The 19,167-nt window shown below is 54.8% G+C and overlaps 7 protein-coding genes across 7 annotated transcripts; 3 read left to right on the forward strand and 4 right to left on the reverse strand.

The window, feature by feature from the left end:
• Window positions 1–6,173: 6,173 nt before the first annotated feature.
• Window positions 6,174–6,550, reverse strand: LOC309583175 (scale keratin-like; the record flags this gene model as incomplete). Its single annotated transcript, XM_082298722.1, has 1 exon — window positions 6,174–6,550. The coding sequence occupies exon 1, from the start codon at window positions 6,537–6,539 to the stop codon at window positions 6,174–6,176; it is 366 nt and encodes a 121-aa protein (XP_082154848.1). The 5' UTR covers window positions 6,540–6,550.
• Window positions 6,551–10,347: 3,797 nt separating this feature from the next.
• LOC309583161 (scale keratin-like) lies at window positions 10,348–10,739 on the reverse strand (the record flags this gene model as incomplete). The annotated part of the gene is made up of 1 exon (XM_082298708.1): window positions 10,348–10,739. The coding sequence occupies exon 1, from the start codon at window positions 10,711–10,713 to the stop codon at window positions 10,348–10,350; it is 366 nt and encodes a 121-aa protein (XP_082154834.1). The 5' UTR covers window positions 10,714–10,739.
• Window positions 10,740–11,846: 1,107 nt separating this feature from the next.
• Window positions 11,847–12,212, forward strand: LOC309583142 (scale keratin-like; the record flags this gene model as incomplete). The annotated part of the gene is made up of 1 exon (XM_082298688.1): window positions 11,847–12,212. One exon carries the CDS (start codon window positions 11,847–11,849, stop codon window positions 12,210–12,212), a length of 366 nt encoding a protein of 121 aa, XP_082154814.1.
• A 1,279-nt stretch (window positions 12,213–13,491) lies between these two features.
• On the reverse strand, window positions 13,492–13,883 carry LOC309583162 (scale keratin-like; the record flags this gene model as incomplete). The annotated part of the gene is made up of 1 exon (XM_082298709.1): window positions 13,492–13,883. Exon 1 carries the CDS (start codon window positions 13,855–13,857, stop codon window positions 13,492–13,494), a length of 366 nt encoding a protein of 121 aa, XP_082154835.1. The 5' UTR covers window positions 13,858–13,883.
• Window positions 13,884–14,966: 1,083 nt separating this feature from the next.
• Window positions 14,967–15,358, forward strand: LOC309583160 (scale keratin-like; the record flags this gene model as incomplete). The annotated part of the gene is made up of 1 exon (XM_082298707.1): window positions 14,967–15,358. Exon 1 carries the CDS (start codon window positions 14,993–14,995, stop codon window positions 15,356–15,358), a length of 366 nt encoding a protein of 121 aa, XP_082154833.1. The 5' UTR covers window positions 14,967–14,992.
• Window positions 15,359–16,655: 1,297 nt separating this feature from the next.
• On the reverse strand, window positions 16,656–17,047 carry LOC309583163 (scale keratin-like; the record flags this gene model as incomplete). The annotated part of the gene is made up of 1 exon (XM_082298710.1): window positions 16,656–17,047. Exon 1 carries the CDS (start codon window positions 17,019–17,021, stop codon window positions 16,656–16,658), a length of 366 nt encoding a protein of 121 aa, XP_082154836.1. The 5' UTR covers window positions 17,022–17,047.
• A 1,093-nt stretch (window positions 17,048–18,140) lies between these two features.
• On the forward strand, window positions 18,141–18,532 carry LOC309583172 (scale keratin-like; the record flags this gene model as incomplete). Its single annotated transcript, XM_082298719.1, has 1 exon — window positions 18,141–18,532. The coding sequence occupies exon 1, from the start codon at window positions 18,167–18,169 to the stop codon at window positions 18,530–18,532; it is 366 nt and encodes a 121-aa protein (XP_082154845.1). The 5' UTR covers window positions 18,141–18,166.
• Between the last annotated feature and the right edge of the window lie 635 nt (window positions 18,533–19,167).

The raw sequence follows: 19,167 nt of genomic DNA on the forward strand, positions 1-19,167 counted from the left end.
AGGCAGAACATTTAAAACCCAACAAATAAAATAAAAACTTAGGCCTGGTTCTTCCTTTGTTGTCTTGCTAGTTTAGAAAGGCTGCAATTATGTTTTAATTGCTTGCTAAATGATGTGGTGATTGAGGAGCCTTTCGGGTGCCACCAGAAATCCTCAGAGCAAGAACAATTACTCAGAACCTCGGGGAAGATAATGACGGCTAAATTGCTAAACAAACATTCCTCAACATCGTGTTGAGTACCCCAATTAAACTCCCATTCCACATTTTAAAGACATGCAGCAAGGGCAGATCCTTTGAAAAGGCTCCCTCAGCACCCTGGGGAGTTTTGCTCCCGGAGGAAAATAAAGAACAAATGAAAACCAGAGAGGCTTTTGTGCAACACAAACAGGGGTTTATTGTCAGAGAGAAGAGCAGCAGTGGAGCACAGGGAATCCAGGCAATCGCAGGGGCAGTAGGGGATGCAGGACTCCTGCTCTGGGAGCAGGGCCTCGCTCAAGACCAGGATACAGCAAGGGGATGGAGGGCTCAGGGCATTCCCGAGGGGATGGGGAGCTCAGGCCATTCCTGAGGGGATGGAGGGCTCAGGGTATCCCGAGGGGATGGGGAGCTCAGGGTATCCCGAGGGGATGGAGGGCTCAGGGCATTCCCGAGGGGATGGAGGGCTCAGGGTATCCCGAGGGGATGGAGGGCTCAGGGCATTCCCGAGGGGATGGGGAGCTCAGGGTATCCCGAGGGGATGGAGGGCTCAGGGCACACCTGGCACAGGAGCTCCTGCCCGGTGTCCCCATGGCCCGGGCTGAGCTCCAGGGCTGCCACTGCCCCTGGGGACTGCCACTGCCAGGGGGGCTTTAGAAAACCCCACAGCTCCCTCGGCGGGACCTGCCCCATCTCTGGAAGCCAGGCAGGGAATAGCCCAGGCCCCGGGAGGAGAAGCCGGAGCTGCAGGACCTCCCGCCATTGCCAAAGGAGCCCCCATAGCCCCCGAGGGAGCCCCCATAGCCAATGTCACCTCCATAACCCAGGGAACGGCCGTAGCCAAGGGAGCCCCCATATCCAAGGGAGTCCCCATAGCCCTGGGAGCCCCCATAGCCCTGGGAGCCCCCATAGCCTGAGAAGCCCTCATAGCCCCGGGAGCCCCCATATCCAAGGGAGCTTCCATAACCCCCATAGCCCCCATAACCTCCTAACCCAAAGTAGCCTCTATAACCACGGGACCCCCCCAACCCAAAGGAGCCCCCATAACCCTGGGAATCTCCATAAGGTCCCCACCCAAAGGAGCCCCAGTTGCCCCGGGAGCCCCCATAACCTCCAGAGCCAAAGGAGCCCCCATAGCCTGAGGAGCCCCCATAGCCCCTGTAACCCCCATAACCTCCCAGCCCAAAGGAGCTCCCATAGCCCTGGGAGCTCCGGGAACTGAAGGAACGCCCCAACCAGGCTGGGCCTGACGATGCCACAACGCTCTCCTGAGGGAAGGTGCTGAGGATGGGGCCTGGGATGGTCACCACCACGGGCGGGGGCTGGATCAGGGCTCTGGAGTCAGGGCACTGCTGCACACACGGCTTGTTGATGCTCTCGGCGATGGGCTGAGGGCAGCTCACCCCACAGGACTCACTGGAGCAGGACATTCTGCTGTGCTGGAAGGCTGCAACACATACCAGAAAGGACTTCTAAGCTAAATTGGCTGAGAGGAGATGAATTAAAATTATTAAGCATTGGCTCTGTGTCTGAAATATCAGAGGGAAACAGATAAATTCAAAGATGCTGTCAAAGAAATCTCACTCTTGTATCAACTCCACTTTTAACCTTCCTCTCACCATGATCATCCTTACGAGCAGAAATTCTGTGATGGATAAATGAAATAAATCTGTAGCAACCTGTGGCAAAGATTCACTCAAAAGTTTAAGACCAGCGAGACAGAAGCCAAGAGGAACAGAAAAAAAGACCCATCGACTTTATGTAGCAATTCAGATTTAAGAGGATGAGTGACCCCACTTACCTTGTTCGCTGCAGGGATGGGAACAAGAGCAGTGGATGAACGGCTGAGGGTGATCTGAGCTTTTATATCCTCCTCAAAGCCACCCTTTGTGCCTCTCATCCTCATTTATTACAAAACCAACGCGATAGTGGGTGCTCGATTCTGTCACCTCAGCACTGTCCCTCCCAAACTCGTGTGGGTATGATGCAACAGGTGATGGCAATCAGCTCCCTCTGAGGGCAACTTGAGGGGCTCTGAGGAACTTGCAGCTGAAGGGTGGTCACGGAGACATCGATTAAAGCCAGTCCTGCTTTAGTCCCATTTTAATGGGACATTTTAACGGTCAAGGAAGTACTTCCATGGTGTGAAGCCCTTTGTGATCCCACCTTCACCAGGTGAAGGTCACCCAACTGGACCTAAAATTTTGGCTCTGAGAGGACACAAATTCTCCTTGTAGCTGAGTAGGGATCTATAAAAGTTGCCCCCAAAGAGGCAGAAATTGGTACAGCCAGAATAGGCCTTGGCCTGGAGGTAATTCCAAACTTGTCAGTATTTAATTTGAAATCTCTACTTCCAGAAGTTCAGTTAGAAACACATTAAAAACCATGATTGTCTTTCCCCCACCCCCAAAGTACCAAGCACTATAGAAAAAGAGAGAATTTAATAAAGTAGTATTAAAATAAAAATAAATTTTATTAGGATGAGTCTGGGACATCCTGCAGTTATTTCTTTTCTTTCGTCTTGCAATTGTTTTCTAATTTTACAATATTGCAAAAGAGAGGCAATAAATTACTTCTAAATTGTAAAATAGCTCTGCTTGTGAAGTGTCATCAGGATTTGCTGATAATAATGAGAGGTACCTGGAGATAATGACTTTAAGCTGCCTCACAAATACTCATTAATAGTCAGTGCTTGCAATTTCTGTTATTATCCTATTAAATGAGGGCCAGGAGTTATGAGGATTTATTCTGAGTTAGGAGCTCGTTGTTATGAAACAGCATAATTTAAAAATACGCCAACCAATGTCACTCCTCTTGATTCCCTGATCAGCCTCTAATTAATAATTTCCATGCTGGCAATGATTTGATTTTCACTCCTGATATGAAATTCTTTATTTTATTAAGTGTTAATGCGTTGTGGGTGATTATGACAAGTCCATGGTCTGGACTATTGAATGCAGCTTCTTCTTAATGTATGAGGCAGCATTTTGCTGAAATGCCTTAAATTTTAGGAGAGAAAACAGAACCTAATTGCAAATTACCTGAATTTTCAGGCTTAACTATCGATGTTCTGCAAAAAGTGGTGTCAGACTGCTGTTCTAAAATCTCTACTCTTGGACTCTCACCTGGAAATGTTTTGTCTGTGAAGTTGCACCTCATGACACAGAGCCCTCAGCTCACACATCTCTCAATCGGCGCTCCTGCCCAAGCTTTGGGTGCTGACATTTCTGTGCTCGTGTCTAACACACCAAATACGAGTTTCCAGTGAGTGTTCATAAAGCCTCTCATCGTCCTGGAAGGATCTGGAACATCCTCGAAGTGTCCCTGCCTCCATGACATTCCAAAGCCAGCAGGGAATGGCACAATGGAACCCACCTTGGAATTCACGAGTAATTAGTGGTGTTTGAGCTGCAAACAGATCTTAAACCCCCTCATGTTTCTCAAGCATTTGGAGATAATTGATATTCTCTTTCTTTTTTGATACCTATTTCCCTCTTTTTGTGCAGCTTCTGTGGATTTTCACAGGATTCACTTAAAAACCACCGTTTCAAAAAGACAGATAAATTAATTAATTTGAGCTCATCGAACCTAAAGCCAATGCTCATGATGGGGATTACTATCTCATCATTCACCAGCTCGATGCCCTCAAGTCTGTCCTGACATCGTCTCACGCCCATTTTTGCGCGTGGGGAGTGGCAGTGCAAAGCCAGCAGAATTAAATCCCTCCATGTGAGGGTTGTTTTGCTGCTCTGTGGGACCTGAGGCACGGAGGGTGTTTCGTCCCTGTAAGCACTTTGGGAAATGTATAAAAGCTGTCGCGACTCGGAGCCTCTCCATCCACATCTCCCGAGTTATTCGCCTTGGTGAACAGGGTAAGACCAATTTGAACTCCTCTATCCTTCTCTATCCTTTTTTCCCATCCAATTCATTAATGTTATGGATTGGTAGATTAAAAAACCGTGGGTCTCAGAAGGCTGTTAGAGAATAAACGGTAAATTCTTACCATGCCACCGGGAATAACCATTTCCCAGTCACGCATTCCCAGTGCGTGACTATAAAATTTAAAAGTATTTGAGTGATCATTCCCACCTTGTGAGAATATTTCTTCCAGAAGGGTAAATTTTCTGGTTTGGAAGCTGAGGGCTACTTGGGAAGGAATATGAAACAATAAAAACTGCTGGTTTGTATCTGAAACTTCTTAACGTGCTGTAGATACATTGCTAGATTTCAGCTGCTCTTAATAAATTTATAAAGAGATGAAAGGAGACTTGTCACGGTATAATTAGTGTAGGAATCACCAGAGATTACACCAGACGTCTTCATCTGTGAGTGACATCTCAGGGATCCTGACAGCAGAGTCTAGAAGGTGATTTTTGTGGTCAGATAAAGGTCAGATTTGGAAGGCAATGAACTCTGAGCCCTCAAAATTTCCATTGGAAAGCACAGGCAGAGTCAGGTGCAAATTTCAGGATCTGAAATCTGTTTCCTGGTGTGTGTTGCAGCCTCCCAGCACAGCAGAATGTCCTGCTCCAGTGAGTCCTGTGGGGTGAGCTGCCCTCAGCCCATCACCGAGAGCGTCAACGAGCCGTGTGTGCAGCAGTGCCCTGACTCCAGAGCCCTGATCCAGCCCCCACCCGTGGTGGTGACCATCCCAGGCCCCATCCTCAGCACCTTCCCTCAGGAGAGCGTTGTGGCATCGTTGGGCCCAGCCTGGCTGGGGCGTTCCTTCAGTTCCCGGAGCTCCCAGGGCTATGGGAGCTCCTTTGGGCTGGGAGGTTATGGGGGTTACAGGGGCTCCCTGGGCTATGGGGGCTCCTCAGGCTATGGGGGCTCCTTTGGCTCTGGAGGTTATGGAGGTTCCCTGGGCTATGAGGGCTTCTCAGGCTATGGGGGCTCCCAGGGCTATGAGGGCTCCCAGGGCTATGGGGGCTCCCTTGGATATGGGGGCTCCCGGGGCTATGGGGGCTCCTTTGGCCTGGGAAGCTGTGGGGGCTATGGGGGCTCCCAGGGCTATGGGGACTCCCTTGGATATGGGGGCTCCCTTGGCTACGGCCGTTCCCTGGGTTATGGAGGTGACATTGGCTATGGGGGCTCCCTCGGGGGCTATGGGGGCTCCTTTGGCAATGGCGGGAGGTCCTGCAGCTCCGGCTTCTCCTCCCGGGGCCTGGGCTATTCCCTGCCTGGCTTCCAGAGATGGGGCAGGTCCCGCCGAGGGAGCTGTGGGGTTTTCTAAAGCCCCCCTGGCAGTGGCAGCCCCCAGGGGCAGTGGCAGCCCTGGAGCTCAGCCCGGGCCATGGGGACACCGGGCAGGAGCTCCTGTGCCAGGTGTGCCCTGAGCCCTCCATCCCCTCGGGATACCCTGAGCTCCCCATCCCCTCGGGAATGCCCTGAGCCCTCCATCCCCTCGGGAATGCCCTGAGCTCCCCATCCCCTCGGGATACCCTGAGCCCTCCATCCCCTCGGGATACCCTGAGCTCCCCATCCCCTCGGGAATGCCCTGAGCCCTCCATCCCCTTGCTGTATCCTGGTCTTGAGCGAGGCCCTGCTCCCAGAGCAGGAGTCCTGCATCCCCTGCTGCCCCTGCGATTGCCTGGATTCCCTGTGCTCCACTGCTGCTCTTCTCTCTGACAATAAACCCCTGTTTGTGTTGCACAAAAGCCTCTCTGGTTTTCATTTGTTCTTTATTTTCCTCTGGGGGCAATATTCACTCTTGCACAGGGAGGAAGTGCCTGGAGTTCCTCAGCTGGCCAAGGCCCTTGGGTCTTTGGGAAAAAGAGGCAAAGAGACACAACTTGTATGCAGGAAAACTTTATTGTGAACAGAGGGGCAGGAGAGGCTGGGAGAGAGACGGCGGGCAGGCCGCAGCCAGGCCGGGTGTCAGGGGCTGCAGGAGGCCAGGGCGGCTTGTGCAGAGCTCAACTTCTCCATGCTGGGCCGAGGCCGCCGTGGGTGTTTGGGGTGCGGGGCTGTGGTGGGTCTAGCAGGGCCCGCAGGTGTCCCAGAGCTTCTTGCTGTAGCGGGGCAGGACGCAAGGGCTGCAGGCGGGAGCAGCGTAGGCTCTGCCAAAGGTGCAGAGGCCCCCCGAGGCCTGGGTGGCGCCGGCGCCGTAGAGGCCGCCCAGCCCCAGGGAGCCGCCAAAGGCCGGTGCTCCGGAGGAGCCCACCACGGCTTGCTGCGGGAAGGAGCTGAGGATGGGGCCGGGGAAGGTGACCACCACGGGGGGCGGCTGGATGAAGGCTGAGGAGTCGGGACACTGGCGGGCGCACAGCTCGTTGCAGCTCTCAGCGATGGGCTGGGGCACAGCCACGCTGGTTTTGGGTGGGCACAGGTCGTAGCAGGACATCTTGGCGTGGGGTGAGAGTTGGTTTGCCACAAGCGGGGAACTTTAAACTATAAAAAGCAGAAAGTTTAGAGAGAAATTTTCAAAATCACTGTGTTGTGTTTTATGTTCAGCCTTGATCAACATGGTGAGCACCCAATAAGCACCTTGATCAAAAATTCCTGCCTGTGTAAAACCATCCCCAGAATGACTAGACCCCACAGACTGGTCTTTGTTCTGGCCCCACATTATCGTCTTTCAGCTCCTGGAAATGCACTCCCTGAAGAATATAAAAACCTCAGTCCCATGTCCCACAAACTTCCCCAAAGTGGGGAAATAGCCCTGATCTAGATGCAGCTTTGCTTGAAATAGGAGGGTTTATTATGACTCTCAGAATGTCACTGAACCCACCTGAAAAGGGTCTCAATTCTTGTCTTGAATTTTATAAAATACTAAGATAATCATCTGAAATAAATGTTTTAATCTATGCCTTTTTAAAGCTGCTAATTGGCTTGGAACACTCAAATTTCTCAGTTTCTGTGCTCATACTCAGACTTCCAAATCCTACATTTCCCACTGGTTTCATTAAGAGTAATGCCAGACAGAAATGGTGTAAAGCTGTTCTAAATCTCAGCATTCCTAAAGGAATATTCTACAACTGCTCTGGTACAGGCTCTGTTTAAATAAATAGAAAGAAATTAAACATTCATACTCACCAAGCTTCACAAGGCGAATGAGCTGCGAGAAGCGTCTGGATGAACCCAGACACTGGAGCTTATATAGAGGATCCCAACATTCCTGAGGGGCTGGAATCTCGCTTGGGCTGGGGGTTCTGCCTAAAAGAAATTGTTTACCAGCTTGAGTCACGAAAGTTTGGAGTTTGTGGCAGTTCTGATTTCATTCACATTCTCCTATCGTGTGATGTCGGCGTTTCACCATCCTGATTTCTTTAATCTTGGGTCTTAATTGGTGCTGGCAACTCCTGGCATCATTAGAGTGACCTCACTGGAATTACCATGTTCATTAAGCTGACTCCACATGTTGCTTCTTCCTTTACAACCTTGTCATGAGCTTGTCTGCGCCGAGATTTTGTAAGACTCGTCTTTGGCTGACATGGACATTTTTCCTTAACAGCCCTTTAAAATTATCTGATAAATTAATTAGAAGCAGAAAACATCTTATTCCAGAGCTACCCAGGAATAAATGTCTTTTCCCGCCCTAATTAAAGACACCTTGTTGGTCTGAGATGGATTTAAGGGGTCATGAATATCTGCTGAGATCGTCCAGGACACTCAGCAATTCCCCAATAGTTTTCCATTGAGAGGAAGGTTTGGAATCAATCCCACATAAAAATCACTTTGTTTAACTAAAAAAGTCTCAGTGGGAAATGGAATTCAGTTTTAAAAGGGTCTGTGGTGCTGAATGTTCCCGTATCAAGTCCTGTGATTCACAAAGGTCCAATTTTGAGGAAATATCAAAGAGGCAGATCAAGGTTTTTCTTTAATGTTGTGAGTGTAATCTCTTACCAAGCATGTTCTGGGCCTTCTTGAGAAAAATACTTTGTAATGATTTCACAAACATTCATTATCTGCTGTTCAACCCAGCTAATGTTTGCTGTTGTATGACATGAGTGATTTAGACATTTCACTCTTACACAACCCCACCTGCTTTAATGTGCAGGAAACAAGGTGGTGCCTGCCATTACTTTAATTAAATCGTGATTTGTGCCATTGGAAGTCAAGGGTTAATAATTAATGCAGCTCTTCTTTTCTTTCTTCAAAAAAATCCTTTCAATATCTGTGGTTGAATCCTCTGTGAGTTTAAGATGCCACCTTTGCTGTATTTGTCTTATTTCAAACTATACTTTCCATAAAAAAAGAAACATTTGTGATTATTTGCCCTTTTTCTGTGATTTTTCAGAGAACAGCCAGTATCTTTTATTCTAACTTTTAGGTTTTTACCTGTATCCAGTGCATTTTAGAGACCCTTCTTGTCATTCCTGAGAAATCCCCCCAGAGATGAAGTATCTGCTCTTAATTCCTACACTGAAGATTTGTTGTTGTGGTCCATGTTCACCCCAATATTTTCATTTTCTCTGCAAGTGATAAAGGATTTAGGTTTAGGTCTGTGTTTTGTTTGTTACCCCGACAAATTTCCCAGTATTTGCTGCAGGGGAAGGAAAACAAGATTCTCCAACCACAGAAAGGGATTGAGTGGTTCCCACATCTCCCAGCCTGGGGGTGTCTTCCTTGCCTTGAGATGTATTTTACATAAATCTCACAGTCAGAACAAGCTGTGCCTCATCCCTGGCTCAGGGCACAAACTCCCTTCAAATCCAACTCCTTGATTATTCCTGGGCTGTATCAAAGGCCCCGTGGGCAGCAGGGGAGGGGGGGATTCTGCACCTCCACCCCACTCAGGTGAGACTCCACCTGCAGAGCTGCCCCAGCCCTAGGACGTGGCACAGGGAGGACGTGGAGCTGCTGGAGAGAGTCCAGAGGAGGCTCCAGGATGGGATCCGAGGGATGGAGCAGCTCTGGGGGCTGGGGGAGCTGGGATTGTTGTTTGGAGAAGGGGAAGCTTTGGGGTGACCCAACTGTGGCCTTGCAGGACCTGAAGGGGCTACAAGGAACGTGGGGAGAGACTTCTCCCAAAGGATGGAGTGCCAGGACAAGGGGGAACGGGTTCAAACTGACAAGGAGGAGGTTTAGATGGGATATTGGGAATAAATTCTTCCCTGTGAGCGTGGGGAAGCCCTGGCACAGGTGATTCCATGGATGCCCCATCCCTGGAAGTGTCAAGGCCAGGCTGCACAGGGCTTGGAGCAACCTGGGGTAGTGGAAGGTTGCCTGCCCATGGCAGGGTGTGGAACAAGATGATTTTAGGATCCCTTTCCACACAAATGCTTCCATGAGTCCGTGATTGCCTCTCTCAACTTTGTATTAAAAATAAGCGCACTCTGAACTACAAAAGGTATTTTGGGGGTTCTTGTGAGGGAAACCCCTCACTATTTGCAGATTTTCTCGAGCCTCTGAGGAACAAGGACTGTGAGAGCACTTTGGAAGCACTGGGTAATGATCTCTGCTCCCTGTTTTGTTGTTTTAATGGGCCTTGCATATCCCAGGGCTGAGTAACAGCATCAGTCAAAGCAGGGAGGAGCTGCCAGGAACCTCAGCCCTGATCAGATTGTTCATAGCCGCTGGGTTTGGGCAAACCTGGCCCTGCCCTGCTCTTACTTTCCCTTTTGTGTCATCCAGGGCAGACTGCTCCTCTCAGAGTGGCTCCCAGGCCCTTTTCAGTGGCCCTCCAGAGCTTTAAGCAACCAGAAATGGTGAAGTTGAACAGTTCTGTTACAAGCAGGTAAAACCTCAAGTGAATAGTCATCATCATATAAAATAAAAAGAGATGAAAACAACAGAAAAATTTGATGCATAAAAGATTTATTGCAGGAACAACTTGAATAAATCACACAGAGAATACAAAGGACAGGATGGGAAAAGAAGAGGCACAAAGAGAATTGAAAAAATGAAGCCAAAAATTTAAAGTCATGAAGTTGTCAACAAGCAGAGTTAAATAAAAGCAAATATGACATGAGGTTGATATAAAAGACATAAAAAAGAAAGATCAAACCGACGGAAAGAAAACTGAAACTGTAATAGAGAATTTACAAAAGAGAACACTAAGGGTGAGATCTTCAAACTGGAGAAAAAGAAGAATAAAAAGAATCGTGAAAGAAAAGGTTTAAAGGAAAGATGAATGGCTGCAAAAATTGGGACAAATAAATTCAAGATTTCTCTGTTTCTGACAGATAAAACAGGCTTGGGAGTTGAGTCTAGCAGGGCCCGCAGGTGTCCCAGAGCTTCTTGCTGTAGCGGGGCAGGACGCAAGGGCTGCAGGCGGGAGCAGCGTAGGCTCTGCCAAAGGTGCAGAGGCCCCCCGAGGCCTGGGTGGCGCCGGCGCCGTAGAGGCCGCCCAGCCCCAGGGAGCCGCCAAAGGCCGGTGCTCCGGAGGAGCCCACCACGGCTTGCTGCGGGAAGGAGCTGAGGATGGGGCCGGGGAAGGTGACCACCACGGGGGGCGGCTGGATGAAGGCTGAGGAGTCGGGACACTGGCGGGCGCACAGCTCGTTGCAGCTCTCAGCGATGGGCTGGGGCACAGCCACGCTGGTTTTGGGTGGGCACAGGTCGTAGCAGGACATCTTGGCGTGGGATGCGAGGGTGCTCTGCAAGAGAGGCCAGCGATGGTGGGAGAGCAGCAGAGGCCAGCGGCCGAGCCACAGAGGGTTCGGGGCTGGAGCAGGGAGCTGCGAGCTGAAGCGCTCACACACTTACCCTTGTCCCCGAGGAGGAGAAGGTGGCCAGGGCAGTGCTTGGCCGAGTCTGGCCCCAGCAGGGCTTTTATAGCAGCCCCAGCATTGCTCAGTTCCAGCTGGGCCAATCTGCTCAGGGGACACTCCCTGCTGCTGCTGCTGCTGCTGCTGCTGCTGCTGCTGACAGCAGGGCTGTGCGGCCCCTGCCCCTCCCTGAGTCAGCATCCCCCAGGTGCCACCCCAGCACATCCCGCTGCCCAAGCCATCCTGTCCTTCCTGCCACGTGAGGGACTCAATAGCAGGGATGTCACCCAGAGTGGACTCCATGGACACCTGGAAGTATTTGGGTGGTCTGGGACAGGAGTGGAAGGACCAAGAACTTTGTGGGGATCTGTGCATCACTGGTCAGCGTGGGAGAGGCAGAATTCATTTATTTCTTGGCACTGCCCAGGCAGTTCTGCCAGGCTGAGCACAAAGAATCCTTGTGTCAGGCCTGAGAAACATTGGGCAAGGAGCAGAGATGTCCATCTGGCCCAGGCTGATTCCAGCCCTACCCCACCCCTTTGGACCATTAACGTTGTTCCTGGAGCCCATTCCTGGGTGACATCCCTGATATCAAAGATCTGACATGGCAGGAAGGAGAGGATGGCTTGGGCAGCGGGATGTGCTGGGGTGGCACCTGGGGGATGCTGACTCAGGGAGGGGCAGGGGCCGCACAGCCCTGCTGTCAGCAGCAGCAGCAGCAGCAGCAGCAGCAGCAGCAGGGAGTGTCCCCTGAGCAGATTGGCCCAGCTGGAACTGAGCAATGCTGGGGCTGCTATAAAAGCCCTGCTGGGGCCAGACTCGGCCAAGCACTGCCCTGGCCACCTTCTCCTCCTCGGGGACAAGGGTAAGTGTGCGAGCGCTTCAGCTCGCAGCTCCCTGCTCCAGCCCCGAACCCTCTGTGGCTCGGCCGCTGGCCTCTGCTGCTCTCCCACCATCGCTGGCCTCTCTTGCAGAGCACCCTCGCATCCCACGCCAAGATGTCCTGCTACGACCTGTGCCCACCCAAAACCAGCGTGGCTGTGCCCCAGCCCATCGCTGAGAGCTGCAACGAGCTGTGCACCCGCCAGTGTCCCGACTCCTCAGCCTTGATCCAGCCGCCCCCCGTGGTGGTCACCTTCCCCGGCCCCATCCTCAGCTCCTTCCCGCAGCAAGCCGTGGTGGGCTCCTCCGGAGCACCGGCCTTTGGCGGCTCCCTGGGGCTGGGCGGCCTCTACGGCGCCGGCGCCACCCAGGCCTCGGGGGGCCTCTGCACCTTTGGCAGAGCCTACGCTGCTCCCGCCTGCAGCCCTTGCGTCCTGCCCCGCTACAGCAAGAAGCTCTGGGACACCTGCGGGCCCTGCTAGACCCACCACAGCCCCGCACCCCAAACACCCACGGCGGCCTCGGCCCAGCATGGAGAAGTTGAGCTCTGCACAAGCCGCCCTGGCCTCCTGCAGCCCCTGACACCCGGCCTGGCTGCGGCCTGCCCGCCGTCTCTCTCCCAGCCTCTCCTGCCCCTCTGTTCACAATAAAGTTTTCCTGCATCCAACTCCTGTCTCTTTGCCTCCTTTTCGCAACTTAAGAGGACCCCAGGGCTGGGCATGTTCAAAGAGTGGGAGGGGAAATGGTGTTCCTGGGATTGCCAGGGGGAATCGGAAATGGAAGGGGACAGGGAAGGGGAAAGTGAAATAGAAGGGGGAAGTGGGCAGTGGAGGTTAAAGTGGAGAAGAAAATGAAATCAAAGGGGAAATAGCAGTGGAGGAGAGAGAATGATGCAAATGGGTTTGCTTAGGAGATGCAGAAAGAGAAGAAGGGGACAAAAGATTGGGTGAAGAAGAGGAAGGAGAAGGAGAAGAGGAAACAGATGATGAGGAGTGAGGAGAAATATAAAGAAGACAAAGACAAATGGAAAGAGAAGGAGCTGACGATAAGGAAATTCAATGTACAGGGCATGGTGAGGCTGAGGTGTCCCTCTGATTTCAGTCCCAGGTCCTTTAGGAGAGCCATGGTGGCACAGAGGGGCTGGAGGCTGGTTTGGAGCCCTGGTCCTTTGCCCCTGAATGGCTCCCAGCTCTGGGGCCCACTCCACTCTTTGACAGCACGGGTGCAGGTCTGCAAAAGCCTGTGGTCTCCGGGCCTACAAGCAGGGGATCTGTCTTTCTTCAGGAAGAGTCCTTGATGCTCCTTCTCCTTCTCCTTCTCCTCCTTCTCCTTCTCCTTCTCCTATCCTGTCCCCTTCCCCCTGTTCTCTTTCGTACTCTCCCACTTCCCCTTTGATAACATTTTCTTCTCAGGTTTAACCTCCACTATACCCGTCTGTTTTCTATTTTACCTTCCACTCCCCCGCCTTTTTCATTCTCCTGGACCATCCGTAGATCAGCAATTGCCCTCCCACTCTTGGAACTCCCCCATGCCCAGGGTCGTCCTGATTTCGGAAAAGGAGGCAAAGAGACAGGAGTTGGATGCAGGGAAACTTTATTGTGAACAGAGGGGCAGGAGAGGCTGGGAGAGAGACGGCGGGCAGGCCGCAGCCAGGCCGGGTGTCAGGGGCTGCAGGAGGCCAGGGCGGCTTGTGCAGAGCTCAACTTCTCCATGCTGGGCCGAGGCCGCCGTGGGTGTTTGGGGTGCGGGGCTGTGGTGGGTCTAGCAGGGCCCGCAGGTGTCCCAGAGCTTCTTGCTGTAGCGGGGCAGGACGCAAGGGCTGCAGGCGGGAGCAGCGTAGGCTCTGCCAAAGGTGCAGAGGCCCCCCGAGGCCTGGGTGGCGCCGGCGCCGTAGAGGCCGCCCAGCCCCAGGGAGCCGCCAAAGGCCGGTGCTCCGGAGGAGCCCACCACGGCTTGCTGCGGGAAGGAGCTGAGGATGGGGCCGGGGAAGGTGACCACCACGGGGGGCGGCTGGATGAAGGCTGAGGAGTCGGGACACTGGCGGGCGCACAGCTCGTTGCAGCTCTCAGCGATGGGCTGGGGCACAGCCACGCTGGTTTTGGGTGGGCACAGGTCGTAGCAGGACATCTTGGCGTGGGATGCGAGGGTGCTCTGCAAGAGAGGCCAGCGATGGTGGGAGAGCAGCAGAGGCCAGCGGCCGAGCCACAGAGGGTTCGGGGCTGGAGCAGGGAGCTGCGAGCAGAAGCGCTCACACACTTACCCTTGTCCCCGAGGAGGAGAAGGTGGCCAGGGCAGTGCTTGGCCGAGTCTGGCCCCAGCAGGGCTTTTATAGCAGCCCCAGCATTGCTCAGCTCCAGCCGGGCCAACCTGCTCAGGGGACACTCCCTGCTGCTGCTGCTGCTGCTGCTGCTGCTGCTGCTGACAGCAGGGCTGTGTGGCCCCTGCCCCTCCTTGAGTCAGCATCCCCCAGGTGCCACCCCAGCACATCCCGCTGCCCAAGCCATCCTCTCCTTCCTGCCACATCAGACATTCGATAGCCGGGATGTCACCCAGGAATGGGCTCCAGGAACATCCTTAATGTTCCAAAGGGGTGGGGCAGGGCTGGAATCAGCCTGGGCCAGATGGACATCTCTGCTCCTTGCCCAATGTATCTCAGGCCTGGCACGAGGAGTTTTTGTGCTCAGCCTGGCAGAACTCCCTGGGCAGTGCAAAAAGTAGATGGATTCTGTCTCCCCCACGCTGACCAGTGATGCACAGATGCCCACAAAGTTCTTGGTCCTTCCACTCCTGCCCCAGACCACCCAAACACTTCCAGGTGTCCATGGAGTCCACTCTGGGTGACATCCCTGCAATTGAGTCCCTCACGTGGCAGGAAGGAGAGGATGGCTTGGGCAGCGGGGTGTGCTGGGGTGGCACCTGGGGGATGCTGACTCAGGGAGGGGCAGGGGCCGCACAGCCCTGCTGTCAGCAGCAGCAGCAGCAGCAGCAGCAGCAGCAGCAGCAGGGAGTGTCCCCTGAGCAGATTGGCCCAGCTGGAGCTGAGCAATGCTGGGGCTGCTATAAAAGCCCTGCTGGGGCCAGACTCGGCCAAGCACTGCCCTGGCCACCTTCTCCTCCTCGGGGACAAGGGTAAGTGTGCGAGCGCTTCAGCTCACAGCTCCCTGCTCCAGCCCCGAACCATCTGTGGCTCGGCTGCTGGCCTCTGCTGCTCTCCCACCATCGCTGGCCTCTCTTGCAGAGCACCCTCGCATCCCACGCCAAGATGTCCTGCTACGACCTGTGCCCACCCAAAACCAGCGTGGCTGTGCCCCAGCCCATCGCTGAGAGCTGCAACGAGCTGTGCGCCCGCCAGTGTCCCGACTCCTCAGCCTTCATCCAGCCGCCCCCCGTGGTGGTCACCTTCCCCGGCCCCATCCTCAGCTCCTTCCCGCAGCAAGCCGTGGTGGGCTCCTCCGGAGCACCGGCCTTTGGCGGCTCCCTGGGGCTGGGCGGCCTCTACGGCGCCGGCGCCACCCAGGCCTCGGGGGGCCTCTGCACCTTTGGCAGAGCCTACGCTGCTCCCGCCTGCAGCCCTTGCGTCCTGCCCCGCTACAGCAAGAAGCTCTGGGACACCTGCGGGCCCTGCTAGACCCACCACAGCCCCGCACCCCAAACACCCACGGCGGCCTCGGCCCAGCATGGAGAAGTTGAGCTCTGCACAAGCCGCCCTGGCCTCCTGCAGCCCCTGACACCCGGCCTGGCTGCGGCCTGCCCGCCGTCTCTCTCCCAGCCTCTCCTGCCCCTCTGTTCACAATAAAGTTTCCCTGCATCCAACTCCTGTCTCTTTGCCTCCATTTCTGAAATTCAGAAGAACCCAGGCATGGGGGAGTTCCACGAGTGGGAGGGGAAATGCTGACCTACGGATGCCCATGGGGAATGGGAAATGGAAGTGGAAAGTTAAATAGAAGAGGGAAGGGGATAGTGGAGGTTAAAGTGGACAAGAAAATGTTATCAAAAAGGAAGTATGAAAGGAGAAGTGGGAAGGGGTAGGATGAGAAAGGTAGGATAAGGAAGAGAAGAAGAAGGAGTTGCAATGATTCTTCTTAAGTCAGATCCCCTGCTGGTAGGCCATGAGGCCACAGGCTTTTGCAGACCTGAAGCCGTGCTGTCACAGAGTGGAGTGGGCCCAGAGCTGGGAGCAATCCTGGGGCAAAGGACCAGGGCTCCATCCCCTCTGTGCCCCCATGGCTCTGCTAGAGGACCAGGGACTGAAATCAGAGGGACAATTCCCCCTCACCATGCCCTGTACATTTATCTTCCTCATCTTCAGCTCTATGTCTTTGTCTTTGTCTTTGTCTTTGTCTTTGTCTTTGTCTTTGTCCTCTTTATATTTCTCCCTCACCTTGTTCCACATCTTCTGGTTCCTCTTCTCCTTCTCCTTCCTCTTCTCCATGTCTTCCTCCTTCTCCTTCCTCCTTTTCTTCCACTTTTCCCTCTTTTCCTTCTCCTTCCTCTTGTCCTTCTCCCAATCCAATCCCTTCCTGACATTTTCTATCTTCTGCTATTAATCCACTTTGATATAATTTTCTTCTACACTTGAACCTCCATGGTCTCCTTCCTTCTCCTATTTTACTATCCCCTTCCCTTTCCATTTCCGATTCCACAGGGCCATCAGAGCAACACCATTTCCCTTTGTAGTGTTGGGGCGCCCCCAGCCCTGGAGTCTTCCTGGTTTTGGAAAAAAGCTGAGGGAGACAGGAGTTGGATGCAGGAAAACTTTATTGTGAACAGAGGGGCAGGAGAGGCTGGGAGAGAGACGGCGGGCAGGCCGCAGCCAGGCCGGGTGTCAGGGGCTGCAGGAGGCCAGGGCGGCTTGTGCAGAGCTCAACTTCTCCATGCTGGGCCGAGGCCGCCGTGGGTGTTTGGGGTGCGGGGCTGTGGTGGGTCTAGCAGGGCCCGCAGGTGTCCCAGAGCTTCTTGCTGTAGCGGGGCAGGACGCAAGGGCTGCAGGCGGGAGCAGCGTAGGCTCTGCCAAAGGTGCAGAGGCCCCCCGAGGCCTGGGTGGCGCCGGCGCCGTAGAGGCCGCCCAGCCCCAGGGAGCCGCCAAAGGCCGGTGCTCCGGAGGAGCCCACCACGGCTTGCTGCGGGAAGGAGCTGAGGATGGGGCCGGGGAAGGTGACCACCACGGGGGGCGGCTGGATGAAGGCTGAGGAGTCGGGACACTGGCGGGCGCACAGCTCGTTGCAGCTCTCAGCGATGGGCTGGGGCACAGCCACGCTGGTTTTGGGTGGGCACAGGTCGTAGCAGGACATCTTGGCGTGGGATGCGAGGGTGCTCTGCAAGAGAGGCCAGCGATGGTGGGAGAGCAGCAGAGGCCAGCGGCCGAGCCACAGAGGGGCCGGGGCTGGAGCAGGGAGCTGCGAGCTGAAGCGCTCACACACTTACCCTTGTCCCCGAGGAGGAGAAGGTGGCCAGGGCAGTGCTTGGCCGAGTCTGGCCCCAGCAGGGCTTTTATAGCAGCCCCAGCATTGCTCAGCTCCAGCCGGGCCAATCTGCTCAGGGGACACTCCCTGCTGCTGCTGCTGCTGCTGCTGCTGCTGCTGCTGCTGCTGACAGCAGGGCTGTGCGGCCCCTGCCCCTCCCTGAGTCAGCATCCCCCAGGTGCCACCCCAGCACATCCCGCTGCCCAAGCCATCCTCTGCTTCCTGCCACGTGAGGGACTCAATAGCAGGGATGTCACCCAGAGTGGACTCCATGGACACCTGGAAGTATTTGGGTGGTCTGGGACAGGAGTGGAAGGACCAAGAACTTTGTGGGCATCTGTGCATCACTGGCCAGCGTGGGAGAGGCAGAATTCATTTATTTCTTGGCACTGCCCAGGCAGTTCTGCCAGGCTGGGCACAAAGAATCCTTGTGTCAGGCCTGAGAAACATTGGGCAAGGAGCAGAGATGTCCATCTGGCCCAGGCTGATTCCAGCCCTGCCCCACCCCTTTGGACCATTAACGTTGTTCCTGGAGCCCATTCCTGGGTGACATCCCTGCTATCAAATGTCTGATGTGGCAGGAAGGAGAGGATGGCTTGGGCAGCGGGATGTGCTGGGGTGGCACCTGGGGGATGCTGACTCAGGGAGGGGCAGGGGCCGCACAGCCCTGCTGTCAGCAGCAGCAGCAGCAGCAGCAGCAGCAGCAGCAGCAGCAGGGAGTGTCCCCGGAGCAGATTGGCCCGGCTGGAGCTGAGCAATGCTGGGGCTGCTATAAAAGCCCTGCTGGGGCCAGACTCGGCCAAGCACTGCCCTGGCCACCTTCTCCTCCTCGGGGACAAGGGTAAGTGTGCGAGCGCTTCAGCTCGCAGCTCCCTGCTCCAGCCCCGGCCCCTCTGTGGCTCGGCCGCTGGCCTCTGCTGCTCTCCCACCATCGCTGGCCTCTCTTGCAGAGCACCCTCGCATCCCACACCAAGATGTCCTGCTACGACCTGTGCCCACCCAAAACCAGCGTGGCTGTGCCCCAGCCCATCGCTGAGAGCTGCAACGAGCTGTGCGCCCGCCAGTGTCCCGACTCCTCAGCCTTCATCCAGCCGCCCCCCGTGGTGGTCACCTTCCCCGGCCCCATTCTCAGCTCCTTCCCGCAGCAAGCCGTGGTGGGCTCCTCCGGAGCACCGGCCTTTGGCGGCTCCCTGGGGCTGGGCGGCCTCTACGGCGCCGGCGCCACCCAGGCCTCGGGGGGCCTCTGCACCTTTGGCAGAGCCTACGCTGCTCCCGCCTGCAGCCCTTGCGTCCTGCCCCGCTACAGCAAGAAGCTCTGGGACACCTGCGGGCCCTGCTAGACCCACCACAGCCCCGCACCCCAAACACCCACGGCGGCCTCGGCCCAGCATGGAGAAGTTGAGCTCTGCACAAGCCGCCCTGGCCTCCTGCAGCCCCTGACACCCGGCCTGGCTGCGGCCTGCCCGCCGTCTCTCTCCCAGCCTCTCCTGCCCCTCTGTTCACAATAAAGTTTCCCTGCATCCAACTCCTGTCTCTTTGCCTCCATTTCTGAAATTCAGAAGACCCCAGGCATGGGGCAGTTCCACGAATGGGAGGGGAAATGCTGATCTACGGATGCCCGTGGGGAATGGGAAATGGCAGTGGAAAGTTAAATAGAAGAGGGAAGGGGATAGTGGAGGTTAAAGTGGACAAGAAAATGTTATCAAAAAGGAAGTATGAAAGGAGAAGTGGGAAGGGGTAGGATGAGAAAGGTAGGATAAGGAAGAGAAGAAGAAGGAGTTGCAATGATTCTTCTTAAGTCAGATCCCCTGCTGGTAGGCCATGAGGCCACAGGCTTTTGCAGACCTGAAGCCGTGCTGTCACAGAGTGGAGTGGGCCCAGAGCTGGGAGCAATCCTGGGGCAAAGGACCAGGGCTCCAGCCCCTCTGTGCCCCCATGGCTCTGCTAGAGGACCAGGGACTGAAATCAGAGGGAC

The sequence above is a fragment of the Coloeus monedula genome, assembly GCF_965178545.1.
Source record: "Coloeus monedula genome assembly, chromosome: 29".
NCBI classification, from domain to species: Eukaryota; Metazoa; Chordata; class Aves; order Passeriformes; family Corvidae; genus Coloeus; species Coloeus monedula.